This window comes from Mobula birostris, chromosome 25, assembly GCF_030028105.1.
Source record: "Mobula birostris isolate sMobBir1 chromosome 25, sMobBir1.hap1, whole genome shotgun sequence".
Taxonomy (NCBI): domain Eukaryota; kingdom Metazoa; phylum Chordata; class Chondrichthyes; order Myliobatiformes; family Myliobatidae; genus Mobula; species Mobula birostris.
In genome coordinates this window covers 61,517,062-61,541,097 of record NC_092394.1, presented here as the reverse complement: position 1 = coordinate 61,541,097, position 24,036 = coordinate 61,517,062, and the positions used below count along the sequence as shown (strand labels likewise).

Genomic DNA, 24,036 nt, shown 5'->3' with positions numbered 1-24,036 from the left:
ACTTTCATAATGGTTTATGTCCTACATGTTCAAACTAAAAAGTGAATTTCTTATTAAATTACATATATGTCATCATAAACAACTCTCAGACTTATTTTCTTGTGGGCATACTCAATAAATCCTATAACCATAATAGAAACAATGAAGGACAGCACCAACAGGGCAGACAATCAGTGTGCAAGACAACAAACTGTGCAAATACAAAAATAAAAAAAGAAATCATCATAATCATAAATAAGTAAGCAATAAATATCAAGAACATGATAGTGTTCTTGAAAGTGAGTCCTTAGGTTGTGGGAACAGTTCAGTGATGGGGCAAGTGAAGTTGAGAGAAGTTATCCCCTCTGGTTCAAGAGTCTTATGGTTGACGTGTAATAACTGTTCCTGAACCTAGTGGTGAAAGTCCTGAGGGTCCTGTACCTTCTTCCTGGTGGCAGCAGCAAGAAGAGAGGATGGCCTGGATGGTGTGGATCTCTATGTTAGAAGCTGCTTTCCTGTGAAAATGCTCCACGTAGATGTACTCAACGGTGAGGAGGGCTTTATCCGTGATAGACTGAGCCATATCCACTACTTTTTGTAGGATTTTCTATTCAAGGATATTGGTGTTTTCAGACCAGGCTATAATGAAGGCAGTCAATATAAATCTATAAAAGCTTGTCAAGGTTTTAGATGACATGCCAAATCTTGGCAAACTTCGAAGAAAGTAGAAGTGCTGCTGTGCTTTCTTAGTAATTGCACTTAAGCGCTAGACCCAGGACAGATGCTCTGAAATAATACCATGGAATTTAAAATCACTGACCCCATCCACCTCTGAACCCCCGATTGGGACTTCCGGTTTCCTCCTCTTGAAGTCAATAACCAGCCCCTTGGTCTTGCTGACATTAACTAAGAAGTTGTTGTAGCACCACTCAGCCAGATTTTCAATCTCCCTCCTATATGCTGATTCATCACCACCTTTAATCTGGCCTACAACAGAGATGTTGTCAGCAAGTGAGTAAGTGAGAGAATCTGCGAGAGCTGGCGAGAATATGGGGAGAATAAAATGGGATCAGTATATGATTGGTGTCAAAGTAAGTGTGGACTCACAGATGTATGACTATGACTCTAAATAGAATTTGTTAAGACTTGACATTCAATGTTGATTTATAATCAGCTTAGTTACTTACTTTCTTTTTTACCTACCAAACCAATTACAAACTGCCCTATTCTGGCAAAGCAACTCGAGAGAGCTAGGAATTGGGCAGAGGTAAGAATTGGCCCAGGCAACGTGGTGGGAGCAGTGTAGGCTAAAGGATTATGATAGAAGAAAGAATAAAGGACAAAAACAGTGGATTCTCGGAGAGACCACGTGACATGGGCAGGCCAAGAAAATGATGTAATGTAGGGTATTTCACCTACTAGCTAAGCCTATTTTAGGCCTGACAGAATGAGGGGTAGGAAGTTAAACGCAAGTCTTAATAAAATTGTATCAACAAGGAATACGACACAAGCAGAACACAGTCCAGTGTTTGACAGAAGCAAATCAACCCCCTTTTGGAGAATTTTAATTTGGCTAAATCCTCATATCACAAAAATACTTTTTAAAAATCTGTTTTTTAAGCAGAAAATAACTCCCAAAACCATTTCAAAGCTGAAAATGAACTGGGAGGTGGGTATTTATAATCTTCATGATGTCATAGATTTCAATCTGCTGAACCTTTGTAACCATTGGACAGACTTGCTCACTCTCAACAATCTTGCTCATAATCACATCCTAATTCCTCACCTGATACCACCTTTTCTCTTGAAGGCGTGTCATCCAATAGTGCAGAGATTTCTTCAACAATACCCTCCTGTAATTGTTTCAGTAAAAACTGTGTTACAAAGCAGGCTTGCAGACATATCATGTAAACATTGTTGAAGAATTTAACAAAATATGAAATGGTTGATTAGCTTCCAAATAGAAACCGAATACTGATCTTTCCATCAAATAAGCTTTATTGTGAGGCTTAAAAACAATATTCTAAATTATGATTTTTCTGTACAATAAAATTAGAGTATCTTCAGGTTACTTTCTGTAAATTACACTTATACTCCAAGAGAGGTTCTGGGTTGTACTGTTCTGCAAAAATCTGAGTGCAGTTATCAGTTGCAAATAGTAGGCACTTCCCAGAGATATCCAACTTCTGCATTAACCAGAAAACAAACATGCATATTGATAGTTACAACTATTGGCTTGCTACAATCACGCAATTTGTATCACATTTTGTTTATCACGCCATAGATTGTTTCTATTCAGCTGGCAGCATGTGATCTTCTGGGAAAGATAAATTGCCAACTGACAAAATCAAGGTCATTGAGGGGTCATAAATACCCAGGGCATACTACAGGTTAGCCAGAAAGTAGATCCAGTTTTGGTCCTGAGGAACTCAGAAAGTCAAGTTTAGAGATAGGACTAACAAGCATTTGGAGAAGGATTGTGGTTAGCACCAGCTGCAAGATCAGGGTTCAATTCCCACCGCTGTCTGTAAGGAGTTTGTACGTTTGCCCTGTGACCACGTGGGTTTCCTCCAAGTGCTCCAGTTTCCAAAGAAGTATGGTTAGGGATAATGAGTTGTGGGCATGCTGCATTAGTGCAAGGAGCAGGGCACAATCCCTGCTGATTGATTTGACACAAATAATGCACTTATAACAGTGCAGCACGGGAACAGGCCCTTTAGCCCACAATGTTGACCTCACTGTATGTTTTGATGTGAATGTGACAAATAAAGGTAATCTTTATTAGGGACAGTCAGCATGGATCTATGAGAGGTAGGTCATGCCTAAATGACAGGAGATGACAAATTAAATTGGAGCAGAGCTGTGGATGTAGTTATATGGATGTTAATAAGGTGTTTGACAAGGATCCCCATGATAGGCTCATTCAGAAAGCCATGAGGAAACTAGGCTGTGTGGATATGGAATTAACTTGCCATAGAAGCAGAGGGTGGTAGTAGATGGACTGTATTTTGCTGGAGTTGGTGACTATTGATATTCTGCAGGGATTTGTTCTTCGACCTTTAGTCTTTGTGATTTTTATAAATGACGTAGACAAGGAATTAGAAGGGTGAGTTAGTAAGTTTGCAGATAGCACAAAGGTTGGTGGAATTGTGGATAGTGTAGAAAGTTATAGCAGGTTACTATGGGATAGACACAGCATACAGAACAAGGTGGAGAAGTGGAAGATGGAATTCAACCTGAAGTTTGAAGACTGAACTTAAAGACAGAGTACAAAATTAATGGTAGGATCCTTAACAATGTGGAGGAACAAAGGGATCTTGGGGTCACACACACAGATCCCTCAAAGTTGCCATGCAAATTGATAGGGCAGTTAAGGCAGCATATGGTCTGCTAGACTTCATTAGTCAGGAAATTGAGTTCAAGGGCCACAGGGTAAAGTTGAAACTCTATAAAACTCTGATCAGACTACGCCTAGAGAATTATATTCAGTTCTGATCACCTCATTATAGGAAGGATGTGGAAGCTTAGGGTGGGTCTAGAGGGGATTTACCAGGATACTGCCTGAATTAGAGAGCTCATCTTATGAAGAAAGGTTGAGCCAGCTGGAGCTTTTATCTTTGGTGCAACAAAGATGAAAGGCAACTTGTTAGAGGTGTACAAGACTATGAGAGGCATAGATGGGGGGATAGCCAGCATCTTTTTCCCAGGGTGGCAATGACCAATATCAAGGGGATATCCATTTAAGGTGAGTAGATGAAAGTTTAAGAGAGATATCAGAAGTAGTTTAGATTACTATGGGTTGTGCAAGAGGGAAGGGTTAGATTGATCATGGAGTAGGTTTATATTGGTCAACACAACACTGGGGGCCAAAGAGTTCGTACTGTTCCATGCTCCAGAGTTGACGCTTGCCTTACCTTCAGAATATATTCATGTATTTACAACCCGATCATGGGACTAGTATGAAACTACCCTTTTCATCAGAAAAGGCTACAATAGAGGTTTGTGCTCAACTCTGTTTACATTGCTCATTGACCGTACCGCAATATACAATTACAAAGTCCAAGATTCAGCAACAGTCCATAGTTACTTATCTGGAGTAGTCACAAAGGTGAAATCAGTTGCAAGAGTGACATCATTTTACATGCTTTGAAATGTGAGGATCAGTGTTCCTATTCACGAATTTTAGTTGTCATCTATATACGAATTTCTGAGAACCAAATGTCCATATATTGTTAAAAGTACCTTTGAGGAACTTGGCAAAATGAATGTGGACAAGTACAAATGTTTCAGCATACAAAGGACATTTTCACCTTCTCAGAACAGTGGATGATATTGGGTTGAGTTGTTCTCCAATCTTGGCAATTTACTGGCAAGTGTTTCATCACCATGCAAGGAGACATCATCAGAGCACTGTTGATTTTGGTGTGTCCTCCAAATGCTTGGCCTTTATATATTTTTCAATCAGCTGACTGGAATTCATTTCAGAAACGCATTTGTGATGGGAGGGAGGAAATCTCATCACTGATTAGCCAATCATCAACAGGTTTTCCTCCCCACATCATAAATTGACGCTGATAATTCCGCATACACACCTAACCGTTTCAACATTTTTTTAGATGCCCAAGTGTCGGATTTAATGACATGAACATTGATGAGTATTTTTTTTGAGCTGCTTCAACACCATGCCATCGAAAGGTACTAAAAAGGCAGCCAAGATGGCTGAGGGGCTGAGGAGCTAGCTACTGCTAGCTATGCTATCACGTTGGATCCTGCTTTCGTCAACTAATTCAGGAAGTTACAGAGAACATATCCAAAATGATGGACGAGAAGCTGGCTCCACTCTCTCTAACATTCTAAAACCACACAATGGAGCTTTAAAATCTTGATACAAGAACGACCAAAGCCGAGGGCCGAGTCTCCGCGGTAGAAACTGTAACTGATCAGCCCCAAAGCTGCATCCGGGCGCTAGAAAAGCAAGTTGAAAGCCTGTCTGACCATATCGATGATCTTGAGAACAGAGGTAGGAGAAAGAATACACGAATCATTGGCCTACCTGAAAGTACAGAAGGCAGCCAACCGGCGAAGTTTTTTGAGGAGCTGGCTGCCTAACTTCCTTGATTTGGAAACCAAGGCTGGACGCATTAAAGTGGAAAAAGCTCACTGTACACTGGCGCCAAAACCAGGCCCAGGCCAATGCCCTCTACCCGTCCTCGTGCGGTTCCATAATTTCGGTGATAAGCAAAGAGTGATGGAGGATTCGAGATGCCGCGGGACTGATGCCCAGGCTTTAATGTATGAGGGATCCAGGTTTATGGTTTTTCAAGATTTTTCGGCAGCCGTTATTCAGAAGCGCAAGGAATTCGACCAGGTAAAGAAATGGCTGAGAGAATCCGTAATCCAGTATTTTATGCTATACCCAGCGGTGCTGAAAATCACCTACAACGGGACCACCAAGATATTTGATTCTCTTGGCAAAGCTAAAACTTTTGTGGACACGTTGGCTAAAGAATGGAAACAGTATATTGTGTAGCCCTGGTTATGGAAGATAACATGCTCAATGTTTATTTTACCTTTTCATTACTCAACGGCAAGATATCTTATAGGATGGGTAACGTGTTTGTTTTGATTAATACAGTTTCATTATTTGTTTAAATAAGCGGTGCTGCTCCAGCCTGAAGGAGTTTAAACGTGATGGTAACAAATCGGTGGATTGATAAATTATGCCGTTTTCATTTTTGACTATGTTAAATGCCATATTGGCAGTGGGGCAGAATATGGGGTGCTACAAGGTTCACATATCCCCTTTAAGTGTGGGGTAAGTCCTCTTGTTCAGCGCTGTTGGCGCTTTGTTTTCGTGGGTTTTTTTAATTTACGTATTGTTGCTCAGCTGATCTTAAGTCGGGTTTCTTCTCCTGCAGAGTCACATGATTGTTATAAAGGGTTATGACCAGTAATATATTAAAATTGTGCACTTGGAACATTAAGGGGAGTCATTCACCAATCAAGAGGAAGAAAATCCTACTAAACCTGAAAAAGGAAAGGATGGATGTAGCCTTATTGCATTAGACACATTTAAATGATAAAGAACATCTAAAATTGCAACAGAGTGGATTTGATAAAGTCTATTTTTCATCTTTTAATACCAGGAGTGGGGGGGAGGGGGTGGCCATTTTAATTAGGAGGAATTAGACTGCATTAAGGATAAGTATGGGAGATTTGTGATTGTTAAGGCTTCAATATATGGAGAGGAACATGGTATTCTCAATGTTTACTGCCCTCCAGCTCATCCTCTCAAATTCTTAACAGATGCTTTTTCCAAACTTACAAACTTTTCAACACAAAACATTATTGTAGGTGGGGATTTTAATTGTCTCATGGACCCATCGATGGACAGAGTGCCTAGTGGTCCCCCATTGCTCTCCTCACAATCCAAACAAATCAAGGGCTTATATGGAAAACTAGGACTTGTGGATGATGACTTCTGGAGGTTGTTACATCCCTCAGACAAAGACTTCACATTTTTTTTCTAATCGACACAAGTGTTACACCAGAATAGACTTTTTTCTAACCCCCAAAATGCTCCTAGATTTAGTTGTATCCTGCACAATTGGAAGTATCGCTATTTCTGACCACGCAGCAGTATATTTAAATATTAAGCCCAAAGATAATTCAGCACAATCAAGACATTGGAGGCTGAATTCTTTTATTCTAAAAGATAATAAATGTATAGACTACAGGTGTCCCCCTCTTTTCAAATGTTCGCTTTACGAAACCTCATTGTTACGAAAGACCTACATTAGTACCGTTTTCGCATTCAGAAGCTGTTTTCACTGTTACGAAAAAAATTCAGCCCGCGATGAAAGGCAGAGCGTGGCCCAAGCAGCCGCTCTCCCCTGGATTGGGAACTGCTTTGCTTTAACACGTGCCTGTGAGCAGCCCTTCGCAAGATGAGTTCTATGGTATCGGAAAAGCCTGAAAGAGCTCGTAAGGGTGTTACACTTAGTGTAAAACTAGACATAATTAAGCGCTTTGATCGTGGTGAACGAAGTAAGGACAACGTGAGTTTGGCTTGTGGAAGCTGACGAACATGATGTTGAAGAGGTTTTGGCATTCCATCACCAAGAACTGACAGATGAAGAGCTGATGCAATTGGAAGAAAAAAGGATAACAATTGAAACCAAATGAGTAATGATAAAGTACGACTTTAATTTTGAAAGGGTACGTCGGTTTAGGAGATATTTGCAGGATGGTTTGAGTCCTTATTACAGAACTGTGTGATAGAAAAATGCGCGAGGCTCAGCAGTCAAGCAACCCTTCCACATCAGCCACAGCAGACGACGAACCTTGACCTTCGACACCGAGGCGGGCAGAGATAGAAGAAGATGAGCCACCTGCTCTAATGGAAACAGACAATGAGATGAAACCCCAGTGTCCCACCACCCCAACCCCCAGGCCACAGACAGATACCAATTTGCGGAAAATGCAACGGTAGCCAGGACGCACAAAGCACGTCTTTAAGAAGAAAGTCGAAATAAACATGCTAATTAACTAGGTGCCGCCTAGCACGTAATTGTTGGCCCAGATCAGTGCCGATGCAATCAGCAATCACCTCTGATCTGCGCTGACATTAACGTGCTGGGCAGCACCTAATTAATTAGCACGTTTATTTCAGTTTTTTTCTTAAAGATGTGCTGCGTGCCTCCCGGCTACCCCTGCGTTCTTCACGGCAATGTATCAGGTCGGCGGCCTGGAGGGTGGGGGCCACTGCACCACCCCAACTTGCAACAACTCAGTCTAACACACTATCATCAGTGTGCTCGATGTCTTCCCAATTCCGGTAAGTGATACTACACTGTACATACATCATTTCTACTTTATATAGGCTGTGTATTTTTACGTGTTATTTGGTAGATTTGGCAGCTTCATAGTTTAAAGGTTACTGGAGAGCACATTTATGCCAACAGCGCTTGCGTGAGATTTTCGCTACGGAGATCTGAGCAGGCAATCGTTGTAGAGAAGTATTTCTACTTTATATAGGCTGTGTATTTATCATATCATTCCTGCTTTTACTATATGCTACTGTTATTTTAGGTTTTATGTTATTTGGCATGATTTGGTAGGTTATTTTTTGGGTCTGCAAACACTCACATATTTTTCCCATATAAATAAATGGTAATTGCTTCTTCGCTTTACGACATTTCGGCTTACGAACCGTTTCATAGGAACGTTCTGCTTTCAGATGGCGGGGGAAACCTGTACTTCACTTCCGAATTCAAAACTTTCCTATCTATTAATTCCAAATCAGCTAGTAGTCCATCTATGCTCTGGGAAACCCCTAAGGCCTATGGAAGGGGATTAATTATCTCCTATTCTTCTAGTAAGAAGTGACAAGGTGCAGAACAGCAGCGCCTAGTGGAATCAAGGCTTGCTGCATCTGAAAAGGATTATATTAATAAGTCTTCTGCAGCCAAGTTACAGAATATCACAGCCCTACGCTGTACACTAAACTCTTTACTTACACAAGCAGCCAAAAGAAAATTGACATTTGCTAAACAACGATTGTTCGAACATGGTGAGAAACCAGGTAGGTATTTGACTTATTTAGCTAGAAAGAAAAAGCCTCTCAGACCTTATCAGAGCCTATGCTAAACATCACACATCAAAGTTGCTGGTGAATGCAGCAGGCCAGGCAACATCTCTAGGAAGAGGTACAGTTGACATTTCAGGCCGAGACCCTTCGTCAGGACTAACTGAAGGACAAAGAGATTTGAAAGTGGGAGGGGAAGGGGGAGATCCAAAATAATAGGAGAAGACAGGAGGGGGAAGGATGGAGCCAAGAGCTGGACAGGTGATTGGCAAAAGGGATATGAGAGGATCATAGGACAGGAGGCCCAGGGAGAAGGAAAAAGGGGGAGGGGGGAGAAAAACCCAGAGGATGGGCAAGGGGTATAGTCAGAGGGACAGAGGGAGAAAAAGGAGAGTGAGAGAAAGAATGTGTGTATATAAATAACGGATAGGGTACGAGGGGGAGGTGGGACATTAGCAGAAGTTAGAGAAGTCAATATTCATGCCATCAGGTTGGAGGCTACCCAGATGGAATATAAGGTGTTGTTCCTCCAACCTGAGTGTGGCTTCATCTTTACAGTAGAGGAGGCCGTGGATAGACATGTTCATGTCTATCATGCTAAACATGTTCCATCATGCATTTAATTGTGGTCTCCTCCCACCATCATTGAGAGAAGCTAATATCTCCCTAATTCTTAAGAAAGGAAAGAGCCCTGAATATCGTACCTCCTACAGGCCTATTTCATTGCTAAATGTTGACTTTAAAATCTTATCTAAAACCTTAGCGTTGCGATTAGAAATTGTGTTACCTTTTATCATAAAAGAGGATCAAATGGGTTTTGTAAAAGGCCGTAGATCAGCTAACAATATCAGAAGATTACTTGATGTGATTCAGGCAGGTCAGCAACAGGCAGTGGACGGCTTGGTGGTTTCCTAAGATTCAGAAAAGGCCTTTGATCTGGTCGAATGGCCATATCTTTTTTCACTTTAGAACGATTTGGTTTGGACAATAATTTTATTAAGTGGGTGAAGGTTCTTTATAATGACCCTTTGGCTGCAATTCTCACTAATGGTATTAGGTCGGATAATTTTAGTATTCTGAAGGGCAGCCAGCAGGGTAGTGGTGATAAATTCCATAAATTAATCATGGAATACCTTCCTTTGGACTTTTTGACATGTATGGTACACTCAAAAACAAATAGTTTTCATAAAACATGGAAACCTTTTCTGCAGTATATAGATGTAAACCTGTCTGCTATACTAATAAGGGCTTTTGTATAGGATGTTGTGGTGATGTCTATATTTTATTGGAAGTGTCCTGATACTTGATATCTGTGAGGGGAAGAAATGTAAATGTAAGTGTATCTGGAAATTGGAAGTTTTGTTATGCTGAGCAAAAAAAAATTTTTTTAATTATATAAAATAAAGTATATAAAGGCCAAGCATTTGGAGGACAAACCACAATCAACAGCGCACTTCGCGTAGTGATGAAATATTTGCAAGTAAGTTGCCAAGATTTGAGAACAACTCAACCGAATCATCAACCATCCGAGTTACACAATTTCTGAATTGCTTCTAGTAGATGATGAGATTAGAATTAAAAATTCAAAGGGTATTAGAATACCTGAAGTGATTTTGGGCTTCTTGAGACTGTTCCTGAAGCTCAAGCTCCTCTTGCTTCTCCAAACACATCTTCCACTGATTCCAGCACTTTTGCAGCACCTGTTCAAACAAGATAAATTGTGACGGCATAAACACAAGCTCAGGCCCAATACAGCTGTATTTATAGCACTGGGCTGTTGAACAGGTCCAAGTGCAATTTAGTCACAAAGACATTCATCAACCTGTTTTCATCACACGTTCACATAAAATGTATTTCACTTGCTTTCTGTCCTCACCCATGGCTGTTGTTCATTTGCATAAAAACTGCCAACTTTGGATTTAGAGAAGAATTGCGGTTGCAGATTTTTGAAATAACAAAACCTACAATTTCTCTCGTGCAAGGCCAAATTCTGAAATGCTGTGTTTCTCCCCCTCTTTATGATATTACACCTTTTCACAAATCAAGGGGGAAGAAAGAGTATTTTAAACTACACTCAGAAGATATACCAGAATCTGGCTGAACTGCTTAAGCCACAGGATGTATCAAAAATAATTTAGCCTGCAATATATCCAATCAGTAGAATGGTAAAAACATTTAACATAGAAAGAGGCAGCTTTCCACCTCATCACACCTATGTCAATTACTTGAAAGACACATGTAATTAGTAATACAAGAGATCCTGCAGATGCAGAGTAACACACACAAGATGCTGGAGGAATTCAGCAGGTGAGGCAGCATCTATGGAAATCAATCAACAGTCGCATTTTGGGTCATGACCCTACATCAGGACTGGAAGTCTGTGCTGGTGGAACACTTCACAGAGTCATCATGCAAATAAGTTACCTTTTAGTATATATTTTTAAACAATATAACCACAGTACTTTAAGGATAGCCAGATTACATAACAGCAAGCAAAGGCACTCCGAAAGACTCCACACCCATGCATAATTCAGTCTCGAACATTTATGGGTGCTTTTGCACAGAAGTTACCAAACTGCAATCACTGCATAAGGTACAATGAATCCAACCACTGCAGAAGCTGGGATCAACTAAAGTCGCAAATTCTTGGGATCAAAACAGAATCCATTTTCATATGTACAGAACTACAGCAAAAGAGACAACAAATCTAAAATGGAATTCAGTAAACAGCAATGTCCAAGCTGATCTAGATCAGAGCTCCAGACTGCTGGAACAACAGTGTCTTTAGTTCCAAATGATTTATCCCTGTTCAGTGCACACTTGTATCCATGAATAAAACCTGCAGTAATTCACCTACAAAAAACAGATACATCGAACTTCCACCAGCATCAAAAATGAACAATGCAAAGAGGTTATACTTAATCAAATTGTTTAAATATTGATGCAAATTCAAATAATAAATGCTAAGAACAAAAAAACTATTAGTCTCAAAAATTATACAAAGTTTTGCTACCCCATCACAATTCCAGCAATGAAACAAGAACAGTGCAATAAGAGTCACATTTTGTTTTGATCACATTAACTATAGAATAAGATGGACTGTAGACCTTCATTAATTTGAATTAGTGATGTTATACAAGAGGATAATATCATAAATGTCTATTGCAAGCAACATAATTATAGAGCAACTGAAATCACACTTTATACTCAGGTATTTTGTAATGTTACTGGAGTGTCAAGAAATCCACTTCAGTCCACAAATGCTTCTGTTACGGGTCCACAGTTTCGATTCCTGTGGATGTCACGTGATATTGGTTTCATTTACTAAGTGTGATGTACCTATAGTCTTGTTTTGCTGGAAGCTTGTAGTTTCAATTCCTGGGGGCGCCACATGGTTTACTGGGAATCCATGACTTTGTTTCTGTGAGAGTCACGTTATGACATATTCCCGACGGTATAAAAAGAGCCGCAGTCGTTTAGTGGGCAGTCGCTCATTAGGGAATCGCTCGGTAAGGAGTCGTTAAGGAATCGACGGGAAGGGAGAGTGAGAGTGGAGACTGCAGGATTGGGTTAGTTGGCAGTACTCTGTGCATTTCAAATGTGACTGACACTTCGTGCAATCCATACGTGGATTGTGGCACACACTTTTGGTTAACCCTTGTAAGGTCTCAGGTGTTGTGTGGTGACCATTTTGGTGAAAGGGACATTCCCTGTCAGTTACTCTGTGAAATCTCGCTCTTCTTGGACTCTTCAGAAAAGGTACTCCGCGGCTCCAAACTCCAGTAACTGTTTCTTCAAGATCACCTCTCCACCTTATTGTGAATCTCCAAGATCATCTCATTGTTGCATCGTGAATATACAAGTCTCTCTTCTCACTTATTTCATGAATCACCTGGACTTTCTAAATTGCCACTCTAAGACTGTGCTTGAGTAAGACTTTGTTAAGAACTGTTTCTAAGTTTGACTATTCGGGAACTATAGACGCATAACGCCATTAACTTCTGTTTAGGTTAGTCGTTTGTTTAATTTTCTATATTTCTGCGTAAAGTTAATAAATTTAGTTGTTTTGCATTAATTCCCCGACCCTATTCTACATCTATTGTTGCTAGTCTGTAACATAAAAATTGGGGGCATGTTCATGATCAGAACAACTTGGGGCTTATTGGTTAATTATCGATCTAATTGGAAAAAGGGAAATACCCGAGCACATCTTCCCTTCCCCCCACTTTCTGCTTTCTGCAGGGATCGCTCCCTACACGACTCCCTTGTCCATTCATCCCCCCCCCATCCCTTCCTACTGATCTCCCTCCAGGCACTTAACCTTGTAAGCGGAACAAGTGCTACACATGCCCTTACACTTCCTCCCTCACCACCACTCAGGGCTCCAGACAGTCCTTCCAGGTAATGCGACACTTCACCTGTGAGTTGGCTGGGGTGATATACTGCATCCAGTGCTCCCGGTGCGGCCTTCTATATATTGGCGAGACCTGACATAGGCTGAGAGACCGTTTCGCTGAACACCTACGCTTTGTCCGCCAGAGAAAGCAGGATCTCCCAGTGGCCACACATTTTAATTCCACGTCCCATTCCCATTCTGATATGTCTATCCACGGCCTCCTCTACTGTCGAGATGAAGCCACATTCAGGTTGGAGGAACAACACCTTATATTCCATCTAGGTAGCCTCCAACCTGATGGCACGAACATTGACTTCTCTAACTTCCGTTAATGCCCCACCTCCCCCTCGTACCCCATCCCTTATTTATTTTCTTTCTTCCATTTTTTTTTCTCTCTCTTTTGTCTCCCTCTGTCCTCTCATTATAACTCCTTGCCTGCTCTCCATCCTCTGGGCTCCCCTCCCCCTTTCTTTCTCCCTAGGCCTCCCGTCCTATGATCCTCTCCCTTCTCCAGCCTTGTATCTCTTTTGTCAATCAACTTTCCAGCTCTTGGCTCCATCCCTCCCCCTCCTGTCTTCTCCTATCACTTCAGATCTCCCCCTCCCCCTCCCACTTTCAAATCTTTTACTATCTCTTCTTTCAGTTAGTCCTGACAAAGGGTCTCGGCCCGAAACATCGACTGTACCTCTTCCTAGAGATGCTGCCTGGCCTGCTGCATTCACCAGCAATTTTTGTGTGTGTTGCTTGAATTCCCAACATCTGCAGATTTCCTCGTGTTTGCGTTTTTAAATACCCAATTCCTTTCAATTAATTGGTTTGTGTGTGGAAATCAGCAGCAATGAATGTTGGGGAATTTCTGGCATTGCCAACTCCTGAGGCATTAGCAAAAGCCAAAAAGGGTGAGGTGCTGGAAATTGCTAAAGAGCTGGAGCTTACTGAGATTCAGAGGAAAATAGCTGAGTATATAACTAAAGGGGAATTTGATGAGAGGGTGTTAGAGAAGTTTCCTATAAGTAAAGAGCTGGAACAAATAGCGTTAGAGAAACTTAAATTAGAGGCTGATTTACAACAAAAACAATTAGCGGCTGAGGACAGAGAAAAACAGAGGCAGTATGAGTTGCAGATGAGGCTCGGGAATCAGGTTTCTGGTTCGAGGAAACAGGTAGTACTGTTTATTGCCAATCAGGAAATTAAACTGGTTCCTCCATTTAATGAGGCTGAGGTTGATAAATACTTCCTGCATTTTGAGAAAGTTGCTCAGTTTACAGTGGCCAAAAGAGGGTTGGCCTCTTCTCTTACCAAGTGTAATTAAAGGTAAAACACAACAAGTTTATATGGCATTATCCATTGAACAGGCAGCTGATTATGATACTGTGAAACAGGCTGTACTGAAAGCTTATGAGTTGGTTCTGGAAGCTTATAGACAAAGATTTAGAAAACTGAAGAAATCTGTGAACCAGACTTTTGTGGAATTTGCCTATGACAAATCTGTGTGTTTTGAGCGATGGTGCACATCTAAAAGTGTGAATGTAGGTTATGACAACTTCAGAGTTGGTTTTAATAGAGGAATTTAAAAGGCGCATCCCTAATGACATAAAGGTCTACTTGGACGAGAAGGACGCTGCCATATTGCGAGAGTCTGCTAAGTTAGCAGATGAGTTTGTCCTAACCCACAGAGTTAAGTTTACCCTAAGTAAAACCTTCCAAAAGAGTAGCGTGGATGGTCAGGGTAAACCAGAAATTAAATTGGGGACTAGTGAAAAAGGTAGGGATGAAGGGAAGCAAGTGAAGGAAAAACATTTTGGTCCTATTTGTCACTATTGTAGGAAATCTGGTCATGTTATGGCTAACTGTTTCCGTCTAAAGAAGGAGAAAAAGGAGGCAATGCCAGATGCCTCTGTCCAACACTTTGAAACAGCCATAAACCCACAGGGTTCTGAACAGTCTGATGAAGCTCTGTCAAGGTCTGAGAGGCCTGACCGAGTTAGGAAAGGCTTCAATCCTTTTAAGCCAGAGGGAGTTGTTTCAGTAAATGAAGGGTCTACCCTAGTACCAGTAAAGATTCTTCGGGATACTGGGGCTTCTTAGTCACTTATGTTAAACAGTATTCTAAAGTTTAGTGATGAGACTGCCACTGGTAAGGTAAATCTTGTTCAAGGTATTGGGTGTGACTTTGTTTCTGTACCTCTGCACAAGGTAATCTTGAAGTCAGGGTTAGTCTCAGGGCCTGTTAAAATAGGACTACAACCCAGTTTACCAGGTGGATGGTGTTTCCTTGTTGTTAGGGAATGACCTAGCAGGTGGAAAAGTTGTTTGGGCAGTGCAACTGACAACTAAGCCAATCCAAAGATGGATTCTAACAGTTATCGCTCCTGCACAGTAACCCGAGCTATGGCCAAAAGGTCTGCCAATGAAGATGATTCGGTGCAGCATGGCTCTGCTACCCATAATAGCTCAAATCAGGACTCAGATCTTGATGATTTGTCAGTAACTTTCCTACCTTCCTTGTTTTACCATGATCCTTGCAGTAGATCTGACCATAAATATTTATCTCTGTCTCGGAAGGAGTTTATAGTAGAACAGAGCAGAGACTCTGAGATTGAAGCTTTAAGAGAAAAAGCTCTCTCAGGTGAGGAGATTAATAAAGTGCCAGTAGGGTTTTATTTCAAGAGTGGAGTATTAATGAGGAAGTGGAGACCATTTGAGATTCTAGCAAGTGAAGAATGAGCAGTTGTTCACCAGGTAGTAGTTCCTAAAGTCTATAGGAATGAAATTTTAACTTTGGCTCATAGTGTGCCCTTGGGTGACCATCTTGGTGTGAATAAAACTGTGAACAAGATTTCTAACCACTTCTTCTGGCCTGGTTTGAGGAAAGATGTGGCGACATTTTTGCCAAACTTGTCACACTTGTCAGGTTGTGGGTAAACCTAATCAAGTCACCCCAGTGGCCCCACTGTAACCTATTCCTGCATTTGGCAAGCCCTTTTCTAAAGTTATTGTGGATTGCATTGGCCCATTGCCAAAGGCTAAAACTGGCCATCAATATTTGCTGACCGTCATGTGTACTGCATCTAGGTTTCCAGAAGACTTTGTTAAGAACTATTTCTGAGTTTGACTGTTTGGGAACTATAGACGCATAACGCTGTTAACTTCTGTTTAAGTTAGTTGTTTGTTTAATTTTCTATATTTCTGTGTAAATGTTAATAAATTTAGTTGTTTTGCATTAATTCCCCGACTCCATTCTACATCTATTGTTGCTGGTCCGTAACACTTCACATAGTTAATTAACTATCGCACTGTCACTGGAATTCCCCAAATCCTCAGTTTGTCAACGCATGTTGGAATCACATAATTTATATCAAATTATGAACATATCATTCATATTAAAACAGCTATTCTTCTCCAAATGCTTGGATTATATAACCCATGCAAGTTCAAGAGTTATAAATACCTCATAACCAAAAGTGCCTTGACTACTATTCCTTAACCCTAATGGATAATGCCAATAAATTACCATTCACTGACAAATTATGTTCACCTGTACTTTCCCAATATGTGAATACACCAACACTACAAATATGGATGAAAAGCAGTCACTTGAGCAATACAACCTTGGAACTGTATTTCAAAATGAACAAATGCAAAATATCTTTTTTTTCAGAAATATATTAAGTTTTTAAAATTTCATATACATGACCTAAGGTCACACACTCACCTGGTTATAATAGATATTTTGCCCCTTCTTTGCCCCAACATAATGCTGGCATTTTGATTCTAAATAAGTCCACAGTTTCTTAAACTATTACCTTACTCTACTATCACTTTGGATCTACAAACTCCAAGTTGTTGTTTGGCTCCATTGGTTACTGAAAGTTTCTCTGTCTGTCATATTTACACAGCCACAGGAAGCGCAGTAACCCTAGCCAGAAAGAACCATTCTAGGGCTTTGATTACATTGTATGTGTGAGATTCCTGATAACACACAGTGTCATCAATGGAACAAGGGGGTAGTTATCAAATTAATCTTCTTACATTCTTCAGTGCCCAGAGTAAGATACAAACAAAAACCACACACTTACCCATATGACTGACTGCTGGAATGCCAAGTTGTTCTGTACTTGTTTCAGACGCTTGTTTCCCACATTACCGTTCAGAGCAACAAAACCCAATCTCTAATCAACAAGAATAATGTGGTTTTAAATAAAGTGCATTCATATATCAAACAAGATAGTCTAGCTCCAAACAACACCCACTGAGCCTGAAAAGATCTAGAAGGCAGAAACAATCACATTGGGAAAGTACTTGGATGAATAGTTGAAGCATCATAGCCTACAGGCTGAGAACAAGAATTAGACACTAGCCTCAATGCAAAGTATAAGCCTGCATGATTTTTCTTTAACTCTATGTTCTGGAATTCTTCACTATGCTAAATAGTTTAGTTCCATCGGCATCATAAACCACCTTAAATGCATTAACTAACTCAGGCTTTCGCAATATTATGTGCTGAGTACACACAACCTGTCTGTTTTGTTATTGTTCTCAGGATGTAACCATCTCTAGTCACATTGGTATTCATTACACCTTGCTAAATAATCCTGAAATGGGAACTGTTAACGTCAACCACACTGATGCATCTGGATCACATACATAGTAGATTGCAAACCGTAGATTGTGATCACACTCCTGACATTGTTCCTTCTTTAGCCAAAGACCATAAGACCATAAGATTTAGGAGCAGAAGTAGGCCATTTGGCCCATCAAGTTTGCTCCACAATTCAATCGTGGGCTGATCCACTTCATCCGGTCATCCCCACTCCCCTGCTTTCACCCTATATCCTTTGATGCCCTGGCTAATTAAGAACCTATCTCTGCCTTTAATACACCCAATGACTTGGCCTCCACAGCCGCTCGTGGCAACAAATTCCACAGATTTACCACCCTCTGACTAAAGTAATTTCTCCACATCTCAGTTCTAAATGGACTTCCTTTAATCCTGAAGTTGTGCCCTCTTGTCGTAGAATCCCCTACCATGGGAAGTTAACTTTGCCATATCTAATCTGCTCAGGCCTTTTAACAAGAGGTGATGAATCTGTGGAATTCATTGCTGTGGAGCCAAGTCATTGGAAATATTTAAAGTGGAGGCTGATAGGATCTTGATTAGTAAGGGCATCAGGGTTACACGGAGAAGGCAGAAGAATGGAGTTGACACGGATAATAACTCAGCCGCAATTGAATGGCAGGCAAACTCAATCGGCTGAATGGCCTAATTCAGCTCCTATTTCATATGGTTCTATGGTACAGAAGGTTCTAAGGACAGTAGGTTTCCTTGTTCCCCTGGTGTTCTGCTTACTGTTATCAATAAAGGTTGAGTACTCCTTATCCAAAATACCAAAATTCCAAAATCGGAAAACCTTTGAAATCCAAATTTTGTGAGCGCTGACATGAAATCACAAATGGAAAATTCTACAAGATGCTGGGAAGGTTCACAGGTCCCTGCGCACCACAGGCAGTTCTAAGAAGTTAACACACATATGTAATGAAAAATAGATAAACACTGCATAAATTAAAAAGTGAAGGTCTCGATCATGTAAGGTCAGCGTCAGAGTTAAGCATCATATGTTCACAGGTAAGTACAGGAAAGTAGCAAGTAAGGCTTTTGTAATCATTGAATCAAAGTCACTAAATTACAGCTAATTAAATAAAGGGATGATGAAGGATCAAGTGATGTGCTGTAGCTGCATGATGTGGGAGCTGATGGACCCCATTCCGGTTCCTGGTGACATCTGCAGCAATTGTTGGCTGCTCAAGGAAATCAGGCTCAAAGTTGATGACCTGGAATCTGAGCTTCAAGCAAAGCGGCACATCAGGGAGGGGGAGAGACAGCTGGAGTCTCTGTTTCAGGAGGTAGTCACACCCTTTAGATTGGCTAAATTCAGTCTGCGGTCAGGGACAACAAGATGTGACTGTGAGTGAGGTGGGGAGTGGATCCAAGAGAAAGTGCTGGAGGAGCGTCAGCCTGTGAGCTTGTCCAACAGGTCTGATATTTTATCTCCCTGTGTGGATGACGGTAGGAAGGATAAACAACCTAACTGTAGTACCGTAGTTCAGGGACCCATTCAAGAGGGGGAAAGAAGGGAAATGTAGTGGTAATTGGGGAATAGACAGAGTTCTCTGTCACGAGGATAGAGTGTCCCGAAGGCTGTGTTGCCTGCCTGGTGCCTGAGTTTGAGACATCTTATCTGACCTGCAGAGGAACCTGCAGTGAGAGGGGAAAGATCCAGTTGTCATGGTCCATGTGGGTACCAATGACATAGGTAAAATGAGGAAAGAGGTTCTGCTGAGGGAATTTGAGCAGCTAGGGACTATATTAAAAAGCAGAACCAAAAAGGTAGTAATCTCTGGATTACTACCTGAGCCACATGCAAATTGGCAAAGTGTCAAGAAGATTAGAGAGTTAAAAGCATGGCTCAAGGCAGAAGTGTGCTTGAATTCACGGGAAATTGCACCAGTATTGGGGAAGGAGAGAGCAATACCATTGGGATGGGCTCCACCTGAACCATGATGGGACCTGGATCCTAGCGAATTGCATAACTAGGGTTGTGGATAGGGCTTAAAATTGAATAGAAAGGTGGTAGATTCAACAGATTGGAGAAGTGAAAAAAGAAGTGTGGATAAAGATAAAGAAAAACCAAAAGATTAAAAAGAGAAAATTAAAGGTGGAGTGAAGAAAATTCAAGTGCAAAAGAATAAAAGATAACAAGATTTAAAAACACTATGAGTGTAAGGGCCCTTTATTTGAATGCCTGTAGTATTCAAAAGTATTGGTGCGTGACCAAGTGGTTAAGGCATTCGTCTAGTGATTTGAAGGTCGCTAGTTCGAGCTTTGGCTGAGGCGGTATGTGTGTCCTTGAGCAAGCAAGGCATTTAACCACACACTGCTCTGCAACGACACCAGTGCCAAGTTGTATAGGTCCTAACACCCTTTCCTTGGACAACATCGGTGGCGTGGAGAGGGGAGACTTGCAGCATGGGCAACTGCTGGTCTTCCATAATGTACTGATTGGGCACAAGAGTACATTCAGCCAGAGACTCATTACACCGAGATGCAACACTGAGCATCATAGGAAGTTATTCCTGCCTGTGGCAATCAAACTTTACAACTCCTCCCTTGGAGGGTCAGACACCCTGAGCCAATAGGCTGGCCCTGGACTTATTTCCATCTGGCATAATTTACGTATTATTATTTAATTATTTATGGTTTTATATTGCTATATTTATACTCTATTCTTGGTCGGTGCAACTGTAACGAAACCCAATTTCCCTCAGGATCAATAAAGTATGTCTATCTATCTATCTATACAACTTTGCCCAGGCCTGCGCCCTGGAAACCTTCTAAGGCCCAAATCTATGGTCTCATGAAACTAACGGATGCCTATTATTATTTGAAACAAGGTCAGTGAACTTGTGGCTCAAATCAGTACAAAGAGTTTTGATTTAGTGGTCATTACAGAGATGTGGTTGCAGGGTGGAGAGAATTGGGAATTAAATATCCAAGGATACCAGGTAATACAGGATAGGCAGGAAGGTAAGGGAGGTGGGGTAGCGTTCTTAATTAAATATGAGATCAGGGTCATAGTGAGAGGTGATATAAGATCTAAGGAGCAGAATGTTGAATCCATCTGGGTAGAGATTAGGAATATTAAAGGGAAAAAAATCATTGGTGGAAGTTATCTATCAGCCACTGAATAATAACATTACAGTGGCACAGGCAATAAACAGAGAAATATCTGAGGCATGTAAGAATGGAACAACAGTTCTCATGGGGGACTTTAATTTGCCAATAGATTGGGATGAATCAAGTTGGTTGAGGCAGCCTTGAGGTGGACTTCATAGAAAGCATCCGTGATGGCTTTCTTGGACAGCATGTTACTGAAGCTACAAGGGAATAAGCTATCGTAGATCTGGTCCTGTACAATGAGACAGGTAAAATTAGTGATCTTGTAGTTAGGGATCCTCTTGGAAAGAGTGATCACAGTATGATTGAATTTCTCATACAAATGGAGAGTACAATCGTTCAATCTAAAATGAGTGTATTATGCCTAAACAATGGAGACTACAATGGGATGAGGGAGGATTTGGCTACTGTAGACTGGGAACACAGGATATATGGAGGGATTGCTGAGGAACAGTGGAAGACTTTTAAAGCGATTTTTCATGGTGCTCAACAAAAGTATATTCCAGTTAAAAGCAAGGACAGTAAGAGTGGGGAGAGCCAGCCTTGGATAACTAAGGAAATAAAAGAAGGCATCAAACTAAAAGCTCGTGCGTACAAAGTCGCCAAGAGTAGTGGGAAACTAGAAGATTGGGAAAACTTTAAAAAGCAAGAAAGTACCACTAAGCAAGTAATAAAGAAAGGAAAGCTATATTATGAAAATAAACTAGCACCAAATATAAAAACGGATAGTAAAGGTGTTTATAATTATATAAAGCAGAAAAGAGTGGCTAAAGTGAATGTAGGTCCCTTGGAGGATGAGAAGAGGGAATTAAAATAGGGTAATGAGGAAATGGCTGAGAATTTAAATGATTATTTTGTGTCAGTCTTCATGGTGAGGAACACATCTAACATGCTAAAGAAAGATGTTATGGATGTGATGGGAGGTGTAATCCTTGATATCACTAAAGAGGTAGTGCTGAGAAAACTTGTGGGCCTGAACACAGATAAATCCCCTGGTCCAGGGTACTGAAAGAAATGGCAGAAGTTATAGTAAAGGCTCTGGTGATGATTTACCAAAATTCTCTGGACTCTGGGCAGGTCCCGGCAGATTGGAAGATGGCAAATGTCACGCCACTGCTCAAAAAAGGATGTAGGCAAAAGGCAGGTAACTATAGGCCAGTAAGTTTAACATCTGTAGTTGGGAAAATGCTGAAGATATCATTAAAGAAGAAATAGCGAGGCATCTGGAAAGAAATGGATCCATCAGGCAGACACAGCATGGATTCAGCAAAAGCAGGTCCTGTTTGACAAACTTACTGGAGTTCTTTGAGGATACAACGAGCACAGTGGAGAGAGGGGAACAGACGGTCATCACTTACTTGGATTTCCAGAAGGCACTCGGTAAGGTGCCACATAAAAGACTTATCTATAAGATAAGGATGCATAGGGTAGGGGTGATATATTAGCATGTATAGAGGGTCGATTAACTAATAAAAAGCAGAGAGTTGGGACACATCTGGTTGGCAATCAGTGGTGAGCAATCTGCCGCAGGGGTCAGTGCTGGACCTGCAACTGTTCACGACATATATTAACAGTCTGGAAGAGGGGACTGATGATACTAAATTGAGTGGAAAAGCAAATTGTGCAGAAGATACAGAGAGATATAGATAGGTTAAGTGAGTGGCCAAGGGTCTGGCAGATGGAGTACAATGTTGGTAAATGTGAGGTCATCCACTTTGGAAGGAAAAATAAAAGGTGAGATTATTATTTAAATGATAAAAAACTGCAGCGTGCTGCTGTGCAGAGGGACGTGGGAGTGCTTGTGCATGAATCACAAAAGGTTGCACTGCAGGTGCAGCAGGCTATCAAGAAAGCAAATGGACTGTTGGCTTTCATTGCTAGGAAGATTGAATTTAAGAGCAGGGAGATTATGCTGCAACTGTATAGGGTACTGGTGAGGCCGCATCTAGAGTACTGCGTACAGTTCTGGTCTCCTTACTTGAGGAAGGATATATTGGCTTTGGAAGCAGTGCAGAGGTGGTTCACCAGGTTGATTCCAGAGATGAAGGGGTTAGAGTATGAGGAGAGATTGAGTCATCTGGGACTGTACTCGCTGGATTTCAGAAGAATGAGAGGAGATCTTATAGAAACATATAAAACTATGAAAGAGAAAAATAAGGTAGAGGCAGGAAAGTTGTTTCCACTGGTAGGTGAGACTAAAACTAGGGGACATAGCCTCAAGATTCCAGGGAGTAGATTTAGTACAGATGAGAAGAAACTGCTTTTCCCAAAGAGTGGTGAATCTGTGGAATTCTCTGCCCAATTAAGCAGCGCAGGCTACCTCAGTAAATATATTTAAGACAAGGTTAGATAGATTTTCCGCATAGTAGGGGAATTGAGCATTCTGGGGGAAGTGAGGGTTCTGGGGAAAAGTCAGGTAGGCGGAGACGAGTCCATGGCCAGATCAGCCATGATCTTATTCAATGGCGGAGCAGGCTCAATGGGCTAGATGGCCTACTCCCGCTCCTATTTCTTATGTTCTTATGTTAACGGTATGCTGATTGTGAATCAGGCAAAACTCTATCATGATGAACTGAAAATTGAAGGTAACTGTGAATATTCAGCAGGCTAGTTGCAGAAATTTAAGAACAGGTATGGCATTAAATTTTTTAAATGTCTGATCACAAAAAAATCGAGCACCAGAATAAGTCATTGATCCTGATTGTTTTTATGCCTTGGATAACGGTGTTAAATTTTTAAAGCATCGCTGATGAAAATCTAACACCAGAACAAGTGTACAATGCTGATTGTTTGTTTACTTTACATAAAATCTTTAAAAATATGTAAACTACAAATACAGTGTACCGTAACCTTTGACTGAAAGCCTGCCATTGTTCAAGCAACACACACAAAATGCTGGAGGAACTCAGCAGGCTAGGCAGCATCTATGGAAAAGAGTACAGTCAACATTTCTGGCCAAAACCCTTCGGCAGGACTGCCGTTGCTCATTGTTGTTCAACAGCTGATTCAGGTATTCTCCTGATGCTGCTGTGCTGCTTTCGTTACCCTGCATACATTGTATTTTCATTATATTAATGGTATGTCATAATTTTTACTGATAAGTACATTTGTGTGATGAACAAGTGCAAGAAAAAGACTGCTTACCAATAGCACATAAATTGAGTCAGAAATGACGGCAATCCCAAACTATCTCATCATCTATTCCAAAATCCAAAACACTTCTGCCCCATGCATTTCAGATAAGGGGTACTCAACTTGTACTAGTATTTTTTTAAATAGACCAAGTTTATTTCATTCTAGAATTTAATTTCCAACAGCCATGATGACATTTAAATTCAA

General features: G+C 41.0%; 1 protein-coding gene across 3 annotated transcripts in view; it reads right to left on the bottom strand.

Annotated features, from left to right (window-relative positions):
- The window catches only part of sfi1 (SFI1 centrin binding protein), a 246,468-nt gene that overhangs the window by 148,707 nt on the left and 73,725 nt on the right, over positions 1–24,036 (bottom strand). For 2 of the 3 annotated variants that reach the window (XM_072243230.1, XM_072243232.1), the window contains exons 12-14: positions 17,042–17,134; positions 10,169–10,266; positions 1,766–1,832 (exon numbers count right to left, since the gene is read on the bottom strand). In XM_072243230.1, coding sequence (XP_072099331.1) covers positions 1,766–1,832; positions 10,169–10,266; positions 17,042–17,134 — 258 coding nt within the window. The remainder of the gene's footprint in view (positions 1–1,765; positions 1,833–10,168; positions 10,267–17,041; positions 17,135–24,036) is intronic. The other variant, XM_072243231.1, reaches the window with a different exon arrangement.